At 42.7% G+C, this 14,518-nt stretch overlaps 1 protein-coding gene across 1 annotated transcript in view; it reads left to right on the top strand.

The window, feature by feature from the left end:
• The window catches only part of XRRA1 (X-ray radiation resistance associated 1), a 364,268-nt gene extending 354,296 nt beyond the window's left edge, over nucleotides 1-9,972 (top strand). Inside the window, exon 18 of the mRNA XM_086933240.1 lies at nucleotides 8,730-9,972. Within this exon, the coding sequence (XP_086789366.1) occupies nucleotides 8,730-8,917 (188 nt within the window). The 3' untranslated portion in view covers nucleotides 8,918-9,972. The remainder of the gene's footprint in view (nucleotides 1-8,729) is intronic.
• The last annotated feature ends 4,546 nt before the right edge of the window (nucleotides 9,973-14,518 follow it).

Raw genomic sequence — 14,518 nt, 5'->3', positions numbered from 1 at the left:
CCCTACCGGCACCATCGGAGTCAATAGACTTCGAAAGACGATCAAAAAGGATCGAAAAAGTTAGTCAAAAATTGACTATGGGTACAACTTTTTACGGATCGGCGCTTGCTGGCGCGGAAAAAAGAAGAACTGACGTCAGCGCGCGAGGGCGGCATTTAGTACTCCAGCGACGTCATCCCGGTGCTAACGACGCCGACAACGGACGTGGAGCCGCAGACGACGCCTACCGACGCACAAGGGTACTGATACGCAAACGTTTGCGGATCCAGTCTGACGCCTGGGGATATTCTAAGGTAAGAAATCTAATACTAACCTGTTTCTTTCAGATTCAAAATTCATCTGGGGATAGACCCCTATATTTGCACCTTCTCCTCCTCACAGAGCCTGTTAACTCTGCTCAACACAGTAACCAATTTCTGGGCCACTTGTTAGGATACATGAAAATACAGTGCATGTTAGTATTTTTCTGCCCATAATTGTGTTATTGCACCTCACAGTAAAACCAAACTTACCCAGGCCCCGCTTGCATTGACAGTCAGCCCCTCTGTAAAAGTACATGAGAACTATATTGAGATCTTTGTGCAAAAGATTTTAGGTATGGTGCGAATGAGCAAAGGGCTGTGTGCTGTATGTGTGTAAGACCCAAGTATACTGCCCTCTTCCTCAAAAGAGTTGCGCTTCACCTCCGTCTCTTATAAACATTTGTAGTCCAAGCCTCTTACATTGTATTTTAGTAGCCTTTCACCAGTTGGGCCCTGACAATATAAACCACGGTCCAAGGTGGTTGCCCACAGCTGAAAGTACATTCATTTTAGAGCATTCTTTTATGGGCTGGACAAATAGTGTAGATCCTGCTACATTCTAGGGACGTATGCAGTGTTGCACTACTCCACCCTACTCTACACCTCCACTCAAACCCAACGTTATTGGTTCAAGATGGCTCTGTGAGTGTCAGGTATACAGAGAGCTCGAGTATGTAGTAACTATGTGCACCGCTGTGTTTTGCAATACATGTATATTACTTCATGTTCAGTTAATTTGGATTTCTGGTGTACGGTTTGTTGTTTTATATTTAACTAACTTGCAGGGGTGAACTGAACTCTGCATGAGAATAATCGGTTTCTTACTCAAAAACTGGTGAAAAACACTTGGCTTGCTGTTCATAGTATACGCTTCAATCGAAGCTCGTGGTCAAGAAGTGCCTCGCCCCTCTGATACACTGACCGCCGATTTCAGCGAGGAAGACGCCAGCAGCCCCAGCTCCCGGCCCTGGATGACCTTGATCCTGATCCTGCAGGGGCCTGGGAAAACAGATCCTTGAGCAAGGGTAGAGCGCCTTCCTTTACCGTTCATTCTGTGGCAGCAAAACGAGGCAAGCCGCGAGCCGCTGCATTTTCATCTCCCCTGTGGCTCCCCGTTGCTTTGTGGCTCCGTGGTTTCTGAGTGAGCAGGAATAGCGGCGGCGGTCCAGCCGGGAAGTAGAGAAAACGGAGGACAGAAGAGGACAGAATGAGTCTCGTGGGGCGTCAGCGGTAAGTGGCAAGCGCCATAGCAGGCGGCCGCAGTGAGAGTGACCCCTCGGCAGCACAACTAGCACGACCTCGCCCTGTGTGCCTCCGCCTGCCTTCACTTTTCACTGCCACCATTACTTTGCCTTCCGTCCCGCTCCTCCGCAGCTCCTGACCACTCAGAAAAAAAAAGTAAAAACCCAAAACAAGACGGTTTAGGGCATTCGGGAATGTGTAAAATACTATAATTGGGAGGGTTTAATGTAACCAGCAAACACTGGTAATACCTAAGAAAACCCCCCAAGATTACCTCGCCCCAGGACACAGAGGTACTCAGGTTGCAGTAAGTAAGTAAACCTGTAAACCAATAAGTGCAAGGCGATTACGCCCAAGCAAGCCACACTGCCCCTAAAACCCGAAACGAAACCTGTGCTAATAACCCACCATGAGATCAGGAAAAGTCGGGGGGCAATAGGCTGCCAGCAACTGAAATCCAAAAAGGAGGAAGAGGACCAAGCAGAAATTGGAGATTCCAGTAAGTTACGGGAAATGGAATTGGATTCGGAGTCAGATTAAGACCAAGAAAACGATAGGGAGAGCAAAATAAACAACTTCCAAGAGGACAACGACACTCTTACCATTGCCACTTGCTCCCCCATCAAAACCAACACCAAAACCAACAAGCGGGCTCTCATTACAGATTTCTTAAAAGTATGTCACAGTTTATCCCCGGGGAAGCAAAAGGCTCACAAAGTAGTTAAGGAAGCTAAGGAAGCCAAGAAGTAAAAGTACAAGGGGAGCAGTCCAGGCAACGAGATACATAAGGATAGTCCTAGTAAACCAGCAAACAAGGAAGGCCTGAACCAGTGGACTCTAAGCTCACTACATCAGAAGACGTAAGCTGTGCCAGTCCTACATATGGCTGTTTGAGCTCACTAACCGACCACCACGGATCCCATCAACAGTCCTTTCAGGCTATAGTTCATAATGACCCAGGATCAAACATGGAGTCCACGTCCAAACAATGGACCTGCCAGGCCCAATTAAATCAACTAAGTCAACAACACCAGCAACAACCAGCTCACCAAACCGACCAACAAACCGCCGAGCAGAGCCTTGAAGTGCAGAGCACGGAGGACAACCTGGTGCACCGGCAGGATATCATCGACAGCTCCTGCACATTTCTAAACACATCGGCATTCCCTCAACCTCTTGACCGACCCTTTGACCAGTTTGGGGGTCAAACAGTCTATGTGCAAGAACAATTTTCCATTAATTTGAAATCATCAAATAACCAAATTCAAATTGCGCATCAGCTGGAGCCATCTCAACAAAAGAAAAATGGACTAGTGTCCTACGACTTCCAAGAGGTCGGACAACTCAGCTCAGTCAGCAACTTAGAAGCACCAAATGTATCCGCACAACGACGAAGCACCAAGAAACAAGAGACAGTACTTAACGGAACAACAAAAAGGCCCACCAACAGGAGCATTTTGGAATCAGCTATTAGGCACTATGAAAACGATCGGATCAGCTATGACCTATCATGCCGACAAGCTGGACACTCAAGTCGAGCTATTAAATGTCCTAGCTTTATATGTTCAGGGAATAGAACACAAATTGCACGACTTAAACGCCATGATAATAAAGGTACAAAAAGCGCAGGACATCACATACCACAGGTGTCATTGTTACCAAATAATTGATAAGCTTGCAACTGTGCCAACTATAAAGTCAGAGCTGTTGGGGGCAGTTAGGGAAACACAACCCAATCCCATAACATCTATAGAAAGAGACCACCAGGAAGCAGACATAAGTAATGGGGACATCTCTATCATTAATACCAAACTACTAAAATATGAAACTAACTCTCAAGAAGGTGAATGCAGAAATGTACCTGACATCGAGAAATTGTCAGAACGAGTAGAGGAACAGCTGTATTTATAAGGCACACCACCATTTTTTAATCAAAGCAACTTACTGAAGGAACATGCAGAAATTAAGGAACAAAAAAGCTTGAAAACACCTCTCTCAAAACGGGAACTTAAACGCTTGAGGAAAGCAAGGAAAAGTAAATTAAACAAAGCCATTCCACAATCATTATTGACATCCACCCAGAAAAGACAAGATAAAAGTGAAGAAAGTAATGGCGATACAGTCACCACGCCGGATTATAACAACCCGGCAATAAAAGAGGTCGCTGCTTCAACAGAATGCGACGTGCAAAAAAAAAGAAGATTCTCCAATAATTAAAATATATGATATATTCAAACCCTCGGTTAACAAGGAGCAAAATAATCTTAAAAGGAAAGAAACCGTAAAAAGAGATACAACCCAAACATCACAGAATCCAAAGATAAAGACAAGCGAAAATGGTACGCGAGACGTGGTACTAAGCGGGAAAAGAGCCACACAGGTGCAAACAGCCAACAAGGAAATTAGAACCAATGCACAGCCCCAGATGCTTAGAGAGCCCACTGAAAACAAACAACAAGACCAAGTCAAACATATCCATTACTTCGTAATACATCACCAAGACCTAACAGAAGCATCAAAAGGGACCCCGATCAACCACATAAAAACACTATCGCTTACCACTCAAGGCCAGATAGAATTTGTCCCACATTATAAATTGAGGGGAGTCCATGATATACTGAATCGAAGTGCAATAATAACGTTACTCAAATCTCTTCCTGCCTTGAGACATATTACATCCAGTGACTTGGAAAGAATTGAATTCAAATCTAACCCCAACTAAATAGGGCCTGAAATAACAACAGCTACTTGGAGAAATCACTCTGTCATCGAACAAATTTTGACGCATAAGGAGGTATTTGCATCATGGGGTATAGAACTAAAAAAGGTGGAACCTCCTCGTTATCCGAGCCCCCTACAACACCCCCACTGTACAGAGGGTGTATTAAAACGAGCAAAAGGCCCTGAGAATCCGGACCAAACAAAGGAAGACGTCCAATCTATAAGACAAATTACGATTACAATCTCACACTCAGAAACAGCTAACGAAGAGGGCAACCAGTACTGGAGATCTCTAAACACACAACAAGGAGCAGCATGAATACAAATCCATACAGAAACCCAAAGGCGTTGCAGGACTGCAAAATCTGTTCCTGGAACGTGAATGGCCTAGCCTCAAAAATAGAGGATATTGATTTTGCTGACTTTATCCTACAGTACGATATACTGCTTTTACAAGAAACCTGGCAGACAACACATACCCCAATTGTAGGTTACAAAGAACACTTTATCCCAGCTAAAAAGGAGTCAGCACACGGAAGAGCCAAAGGCGGCCATCAATCTACATTTCAACAGATATTTTATGGGAAGAAGAAAACATCGATTTAGACTCCTGTTGGATGCAATGTATCAAACTTACAGCCTCCAATTCCTGCACCTTGTTAATTTTGAACATCTACATACACCCGGCTTATAAGCATAAGGGGAGAGATACCCAACAATTGGTAGCTGCCATTACAACCTTAAAGCTAATCTACCCACATTCCAATACAATACTCTCTGGGGATTTTAACATGAACTTGATGCAAGCTCAAGAAAAAAACCTACCCACCAATATAAAGGCCAGGAATGACAACACAACTAGACGTGACACTTCGGGGAAGAAATGCGTTGCACTATTGGATACAAAATCATTGTACACTTTAAATGGACGAGGCCCACAAGATAGCCCGGCAGCTTTCACAAGAGTGAGGCAAAATCAGGAGCGACCATCGACTTCACTCTAGTAGACCCAGACCTATTTCCCTTCATTAGGAACTTTCAAATAATAGAAAGAGTAGATAATGACCACTATCCTCATTCTTTTAGATTAAACAACATTCGAGAAAAACCATGGGCAACCAGTGCCCTCGCACAACTCACCCAACTGTATAATTTAAACCGATTAACATGGAACAATAACACTGTAGATGCAATGCAATCATGGAGCTTTGCTCAGATTTACTGACCCCCACTGATGCAAAACCATTAGGGATAGAGGCCTGGGAGTCTCATCAACAGCCTGAACAGAAAGTTTTCACACAGTTCTAGAAACCAAAAATCCGTCAGGATTAGCGGGTCGGTATGGTACACCCACGCCCTAAGGATAAAAAAAGACAAGTAAATAAAGCTCTAAGACAAATGCGATCTCATGGCCAACAACCATCTCGGCAGGCCCTGACCATAATCAAACAACTGAAAAGCAACCTAAAAAAAAGATTTGTGCAGCAAAACGCACATACAACGAGCAGTTTTGGACAAAAATGCTTCGTCAGCCGACACCAAAACTCCTAAGAGTTTTGGGCCCACATCAACGTCTTATCAAACAGTAGAAATCGGCATTACAACTCTGACATCACCGAGCACGCATGAAGAGCTCATATAGAAGCTACATATAACCCTAAGAAATCCTCAAGGCTTACCACAAAAAATGACACACCGAAGGCGAGACGGTTCAGTGCCAGTACCTCTAGAGACACCCCAATTAGAGAGCATTGGACGGCTGAGACACCAAAACCAATCTCTCAGGCCCTAGATTTCACGAGTTTCAAACTGAACCCAAAAGACCACAGTAACCTACAAGCCAAACAAACTGAAGGTAAACCAGGGACAGATAAATCAAGCAATGATATACAGATCACACATAAACAAGTATTGAACATCATAAAAAAACAGAGGTCTGATGGGGCGCCGGGACCAAACGGCCTGCCCAACGCCCTATTACAAAAGACTCTGCATTCCCGTCTAATCATTTATTAATACTGTTCGCTTACATTCTGGAATCTCACACGATTCCAGATTCTTGGCGAGGCAGCATATTACACCCAATATTTAAATCAGGGGCTCGTTCAAATCCCTCAAATTATAGGCTAATAGCCCTCATTGACATTGAGGCAAAAATCTATGCTGCAATCTTGCTGAAAGAACTAGAGGACTGGGTAGACAGAATTACATTGATCCCCAACACACAGACAGGCTTTCGAGCTGGAATGGGCACTTTAACAAATATAACTGCTGTCACGCTTTTGGCCAACCAAGCCATTGCCAACTCAGAAATTTTGTACGCATGTTTCGTTGACCTCAAGGCAGCCTTCGATAAGGTCCCCAGACGAGCACTGTGGGCAAAAATGAAATCCTGGGGAATCCTCACAAACCTATTGAACGCAATAATTAACCTCTACTCAAAAACATGGGTTCAAATAAAAATGGGAGACGGTAGAACTTTAACAAACAAAATCATCACCATCGATGCCTTAAAACAGTGGTGCGTTTTAGCCCCCTGTCTCTTTAATATATATATACAGCCGACCTAGACAATAACTTACACTCGACATTAGGGGACCCCCCAAAACGGGGGAATGCGAGAACAGCAAGTCTGCAATACGCTGATGACATCGTGCTACTATCTCAAACGCCCCGTGGTCTCCAACGATTGATAAACAAATTAGCAGATTACACAGCTTCAAATCAATTACACATACATTAAAAAAAAAAACAAAGGTTATGTGTTTCTCGAGCCCACACAAAAAAAACTAAAGTTCACTTGGACGATCAACGGCAACTGCCTGGACCAGGAGGGAACATATAAATATCTGGGAGTAACTTTGGATTGCCACCTTAATTACAAGCAACACCTAGAACAGCGGAAAACACAAGCCAAACAGCTATCATTTGCTTTTAAAACCTTGCAAAAACATCTCAGTGAGTGTTCGACGACCCACTTATTAAAGGTCGTGGCAGCAAAATTGTAACCTTCAATCACTTACGGATCAGAACTCCTTAACACAAAAGATGCAATAACCCTGAACATCGCCCAAACCAGTCTCTTTTAAAATCTGTTTAAAATTCCACGCCATATTTCTCAAGCCCGGATTAGACTAGAATTTGGGTTAAAAAAACAGATCATGTCAAAACAAGGAGCACTAATAAAATATTATTGGAGAATGCGGGCAGCAGAGGAAGAGTCTCTGGTACATTACTGTTGGCTGGAGGTTGAAAGTCAATCCAGACTAAGTAATTCGGTTTATCCATTTTTAAAGCTATCAATTGAAGCCTTAAAGTTAGAGGAAGCCTGGCACACAATGCTATCCTACCCAGAGTTCAAACAAATAGTCAATAAAACGACTAATCAAATATCTCAAGACAAGGACAAAGCCTCATTGACGAGGAAAATCAATGCATGGATTGTGTTGCCAACATAAAAAATGTTAAAGCCTCAGTCATACCTGTCGGAACATTTTGCAAATCGCATGAAGCACCAACTGACCCTACTGAGACTCGGAGTTTTCTCAACTAAAGACCTTATCCCAAAATGGAAAAGGACTTGGCCAGCAATGGATTGCTGCCTTTGCGGACAAGGAGACGAATCATTGCTCCACCTACTCTGTATTTGTCCTGCATTATTATCTATACGGAAAGAACTTTTGCGGCCAATAATGAAAAGACAACAAATAAGGACTTGCAGATCCGCCGTAATAAATTGTTTAGGAGGCTCAACTGTACAATTGGCATGTAAAGCAATAAAGTTTTTGAGTTTAGCTGCAAATGAACTAGAAAAAAGAGTTAGAGAACTTGATCCAGCAAAGCATGTAAAGTGAAAAAGTGTAGATAATCTGTCCGCAGCCTGTATAAGAACTACATCTTATAGCCAGACTCATTATTACAAGACTGAAGAAACCAATTGTACTCTGCTTTTTAATAGAAAAAAGGTTTTACTACAATTTTTACGAGAATTTATTAATCAATCTGTATTTTGCTTATGAATTTTATGTGTTTTAGCGGTTAAGCCGCTCTTTTTATGATTTAAATTAAATCAAATAAAGTAATTTAACCTAAAAAAAAACCTACTCAAAACCTGTGATCTGAGGACAGTGTTGGCAAGCAACGGTGTTAATATCTTTAGAACCCTGTCCATTAGCCTAAAACAGGCATTGTACAACTGGATCACTTGTAGTAGCAGACCCGGATGAACACTGGGTCGCCCCTCATTTACGTAGGGTTGAATAGCTCAACAAAGGTGAAGACTATCTAATCCTGTTCCTTAGAGCAGTGTATCGTGAAAAATGAAAAAAAGTGCTACTACCTAAAACTAATTTAAATTTGTAAACAGATGTAGGAGTATCCCATACTGAAAGATGCAAGTTGTTCATGGCTCAAAATAGTATATATTCTGTGATTGTGCTGAACCTATGTTTGTTGTTAATACAGAATCATGTTTGCGCAACAAGCAATCCAACCGGAAGGAGTATGGAGAAGCCCTGATGCTACTTAAAGAAATCCAGATCCACTACAATCGCTTCCATGAAGATGCAGCAAAAAGAGCCAAGAATCTAGAAAAGACGAACAGAGACATAATTGTAGATACGAAGGGTGCAAGAGACCATCTGCACAGATGATTGAAGTGTTAGAAGGGTGACCAACCAGCGACTGGTAACTGTTCCTGAGCGCAGGTTGCGTGTCACCGGCACAATGCTTTGTGTAACCTTTTCACAAGTAAACATTTAAAAGTATTTTTTCAACCATGTTGCAGACATTTTAGAGGTCCAAATAAGAGGTAAAATATAGTGTTCAAGACAATAACGCTACTGTCACAGGTATTAAATAAGAGGTTGTTTAAGCTACACCTGGAAATCATTTTAAATCCTTTAAAAAATCATGTAACTATACCATCGGAATCACAGTTTGGCCATAAATGAAAGCCTTCATTTTCTGAAGAAAATTCTAAATACAGATTAGACTCCACCAGCGGAATTTAGTTTCGCTGCGCAATGCATATGATGGGGAAATTGAGCCAGTGGACCCTCCTCACCATTTAGAATTTCCTCCATAAATTGGTAAATTCTCAGTTAACACCAACTCTAAACCAGAACTAATTGTCACCGTAGTTCATACAACAGTGTTGCCCGATATAGATCCAGCAAAGAATGTCTGCAGTTTGTTTCTCACTTGTACACCAGGAATGTAGTAGAGTGTCTGCTAATGTGCAGTCCATGGTGTGGTTTTATCTGATGATTATGGTCCTATTTAAGACAGCAGCCATATCTGAGGTCTTGGAAGGTTTAAGGTGTCTATGTATTAATGTAGCAGTATCCTCCTTCTGTCTTCCGCATACCAGAAACTCGCAAGTACTCAGTATTTATCAAACAGTAAAGTCCAAATCTTCATATTCTGCCTGGACGCAGTTTGTATCTGTTTCGTTATGCAATCTTTAACAGTAAACATTTTGGTTTCCAGTACTACTATGTTGGGTGTACTCTTGGAATATTACAGATACTTGTAACTCTTAGAACGTATTAGGTTACACAGTTGTCACAGATTGTAAACAGCGTCATTAAATAACCTCCTATCGCGAGGCTCTGAAAAATGTTTCAGCTAAAAACCTGTAAGCCTTCTTTAAAGAATATGTCGTAAATCTTTTTCAAAGTTTCTATGACATTAAAACTATAGTCATCTTTTTCGTGGCGTATGGATTGTAATGTGGTCAAACTGCTACTGTAGCTCAGCGAACAAAGCATCCAAAAGCAGAAATCACTTGGTCAACTCAACAGGTCTATCCAGCTTTTTAATTTATCTCAAGTCGATAAAAAGACCACCACTGAGTTAATAGTGACAACTGCTCTTACAGCTCTTTGAGACATGGATGATATTGGAAACAAGCTCACACTATACCAATGACTTAGGATTTCCCGAGGTCCAGTGATGTTTTCGTGTGAGCAAATGAGAGAATCCTGCTACACAGCTGTTAGTCAAGTGGATTGAACAGACAGATCCTACTCTAGAGTCAATCAACATCAGTACCATCTCTGAACATCAAGTCACTTTGCAACCCCTGGGTTATACCAGCACAACCATCCCAACACCAATGGCCACAATCCAAAACTCTAGATTTCTTCAACACACAAACTTCCGTTAGATCCAGCCTATGCCTCAAGGAACTCTCTCTCGCCTATTCACTGAAAGAAAGCAGCCCGGACCTTCACAGGGCCATTCCATTCCTCTGGCAACAAAACCTAAACTTAAACCCCTTGCTTTGGAAAATTAATCGTCTCCCACCACTGAAACCATCCCATTGGAAACTTTAGCCCTACCCCTGCAGGCTAATCTGTAATTCGTTTAGCGAGGGGAATAACACGAGTGAGGCAATTGCCATGATACACAAACTCGTTTGTAAAATAATATTCATTTGTTCTCAATTTTTGACAAAAGTGCTATAGAAGTAAAGACTTCCCCCATCCAAACCACATGCATATGTACTACTCACAAAAGAAGCAAGTCCAATGTGTATTACACCCACATCATAACAGAGCAGATTAGCCCTTTATAGAGCAAGCTTCTCCAACCAATAGCTCTACAGCTACCTGTAAATAGCTCTCCTGTGTGAAGCCCACCCTATTAAATTAGAAGCTTTTGTTTGGTATACCAACTTTGAAAGTGTTTTTTTAGGATGAAAATGTGTGCATTTGAGACGAAAATGCATGTATTTTCAGAACTCAATAGCTGATGTTTGGAGAAAAATGGGTGAATTTCCAAAAGACATTTTAAGCTGATATAGCAAATGATAAATTATGTGGTGCTGGGTAGACTTATTTCTAATATTACTTTGGTGCCTGGGGCATTCCAGATATGGCTGTTATGTATTAACCCATAAAAAGGCATTCCAAATTATCAAAGTCTTTTTTATATCACTGCTAGTCACTCTGCCTGATGCATTGAGGCAATTACTGCTGGTGATCCTGAATTGTGTTGTCAATAATGTAATCTTGTCTGATGTGTTCAATATAACAAGACTAGTAATATCAGTAGCTTGGGAGGATTTTCATTGAAGAAAATTAGCTATTACAGAAAAACGTGGAGACCCCTGGTACTTCAAGAGATTTAACTGTACTATGAGAACCATAGTTTGGAGGTTCTCATCCTCCCTTAATTATCTAGAGCAATATGGTGCAAACCCCACCTACAAAAACGATTTCAGTCTAGATGTTACCTTCTCCAGCTAGGGCAGCCTTGAGACACAAGACAATCCACATCACCCAGTGTACCTTGTGGTTCAGCTTTCATAAGGTAAGAGACACAGCACAATGTAAATCCCAGAAAATATGGACCAGAAACACAAAAAGCACAGACGTCTGAACAAAGTTGGTAGAAATCAATGACTTCACGTCTTGTTACTACAACACTTTGACAGATACAATTGATAAGCTTGCATTACAGCAGGAGAACCCCTACCACTATTCTAAGTTTCAGGGAAAATAAATGAAGAAAGGAAAGGTCTATGAGCAGATGGAAGACAGTAGAGGGAACCACCCACTGAAGCTAACCTCAGATCTCTCAGGGCCACAAAGCAGTACAAGCGCAACATCCCAGCTGCTAAAGTATCCTATTTCAATGCATAGACCGATGCATCAAAAGAATCCTAGTCAATAGTTAATAATGCAATATTAAAACACCACTCTAACCCCATAAATGGTGCACCACTCAGAAAAATCAAGAGTTCTAAAAATTCTTCAGGAATAAATTATACATTTTCAGATGAGACATCACGACTACCATGCCACACATATCCTCTATAGTCATACAGCTTCAGCAAGGTTAATGGTTTTCAGTCAAAGCTCATTGGAGGTAATCCACAAAATACTTACCTGGCTTAAACCCTCAAGGGTATCAAGTGACCCAACGCAAACCACAGTTGTAAAAATCCACCCTCCTAAACCTGGGGACAGACTGCTTAAAAACTGAAACCTCCTTGCTGGACCAGCGTGAATTCTCAAGGAGCCTGAGTATCAGTATCATTAAACTCCTTTAGAAAGTGCCCAAAACGAATCCCTCTGATCTTAACACTGTTCATCCAGATAAGTAATTCTTTGAGAAAAGCATTAAAAGCTTTCTTGACAGAAAGAACAGAAGACTAAACAACTAAATCAATAGTACTTCCTCTGTACTGTTGGCCAGGACTGGCTCATGGACATGCTACAACCACGTACATAGGGGTCATCAAATGGTACATTTCTCCTTTCTGCAGTATTGCTTGTAGATAATAAATATTTCCCTTTAAAACCAATCTCCAGCTCCAGAGAGATCAATTATTTCATCCTTAGTGTTTGACATTTTCAACAACTCAACCGAGAAATTGGCCCAATATACAGACGTATGCAACTGTATTCACCCATACAGCAGAGTATTAAAACTTCAGGGCTGCATATCACTTCGCATTAAATACTCAATTCCCACTTTTATGTTCATCTGGCCCACTCTCAACTCTAAGAGTATTTTTCTCTAGTATCACAAGAAGCCGACCTCAAAAGGTTAAAAAAAAGAATGATTTTATGATTATTTAGGACTGCAGATGTATTCCAAAATGGCTAAAAAATGCCCTCACTGGAGTAGTAGTAGTAATACTTTATTCGGTATCCAAGCACCCTCAAAGTGTACAAACAAAACATTATACAATAAAGAACATTAAATTACACTTTTTTTTAATTTTTTTTATAAAGACCTTTATTTTGTGGTATCGCCGACCGTCAAAGTAAATAGACATTGTATTTCCACTTTACAGTACACAAAACATCGTGAGGGCCCAATGGGCAATACTTGAGAACACTGTACACAGCCAGAGTGCCGGCATCCCGGAGGCCCGGCGGCGCAAAGTGATGGAACAAATCAGTATACGCCAGTCATATCTCACCCTGAAAGGCCTCATCTTTGCAATTAAACAGTCGGCATTCATACAGTGCGAATAGAACGTTGCGGTCTTGCAACAACACAAAAGAAAAAACCAGAAAGGAAACTACCCCTGAACAACCCCAAGGCCCTCCCCGTTTGCTATCGAGTGCATTGATGGAGTCTCTGTCATCCTCCCTAAGCTAATAATGTTGGTTGCGCCCTCAGTGTGTGTCAGAACCACCCACCACCCATGTTACCTTCTAGTCCGCGTCACTCCCAGCCCGTCTCCCCGGTGTAGTCTACGCACCCCCCCTTCACCCACCTCCTAAACTCAAATCTTCAGTTCTCCTCATGTGGTAGGCGTCCCAGTTCCAGACCATCGCCCAACTCCCGAGCCTGGAGCTCGTCGACGTCTGACGTGTCAGAGCTATCCCCCTCCCCCTTGTGTAGGTATTCCTTGTAGAGGTCCCAGAAGGATTTCGGTCTGCTTTTGGGCGGCAGCAGTTCGCTGTACAATTCCGTTTGGGTGCAGCAGTATTGGAGGTCCCTGAGCCATCTCGTTTTGGTAGGGAGTGGTCCACGCATCCAGCACGTTGCCACAACTCTTCTGGCCAATAGCATCGCCACATCCACTAACCTGCGCAACGAGGGGGCCAGTGGCTTGGAGAAGCCCAGCAGCGCAAGCGACGGGGATCTCTGCAGCGTCTCCCCCAGTATCCTGTCTAGCTCCGCAAATACCTCCTCCCAGAAGGAGCTTACCCCTGGGCATAGCCAGGCCATATGAAAGAAATCAGCGACCTGGGCACGACAGCGCTCACACTCCGAGGATGCACGTAGGCCATAGCGATGTAGCCACTCGGGGGTGTAATACACCCTCTGTAGAAATTTAAAATGCACTAGTCGGTGCCTGCCATTAAGAGAAACTTTACGAGTGTTGGCGCAGCAATAGCGCCACATAGCATCATCTATGGGGGCCTGGAGATCTGCTTCCCAAGCCGCTCTAGGAGCAGAGGTAGGCAATGTTTGGTGCGAGATTCCTAGCTTGTTTACTATTGAGACCAGTTTTGTTGGCGTTTTAGTCTTAATAACATATGTCAATTCAGGGATCTCCTCAGGTTCCTTCAGCGAGGGGCCTAGTATGTCCCGGCAGGCCGATCGGAGCCTGTGGTACTGGAACCTTTGTAGCAGCGAGGGAGCCGGGGTGGTAGGGGGGAGTTGTTCCCAGGTTTTCAGAGTACCCTCAAAGAACAAGTCCTCCATATTCAGTATGCCAAGGGCTCTTAGGGCCTCTATTACTCCCTTCTCGTTAAGCGGGTCTAGCCATAGGGCCCAGGCCA

This window comes from Lissotriton vulgaris, chromosome 8, assembly GCF_964263255.1.
Source record: "Lissotriton vulgaris chromosome 8, aLisVul1.2, whole genome shotgun sequence".
Classification (NCBI taxonomy): domain Eukaryota; kingdom Metazoa; phylum Chordata; class Amphibia; order Caudata; family Salamandridae; genus Lissotriton; species Lissotriton vulgaris.
Note: the sequence above shows the minus strand (reverse complement) of the source record. Positions and strands in the feature narration are given on the sequence as shown.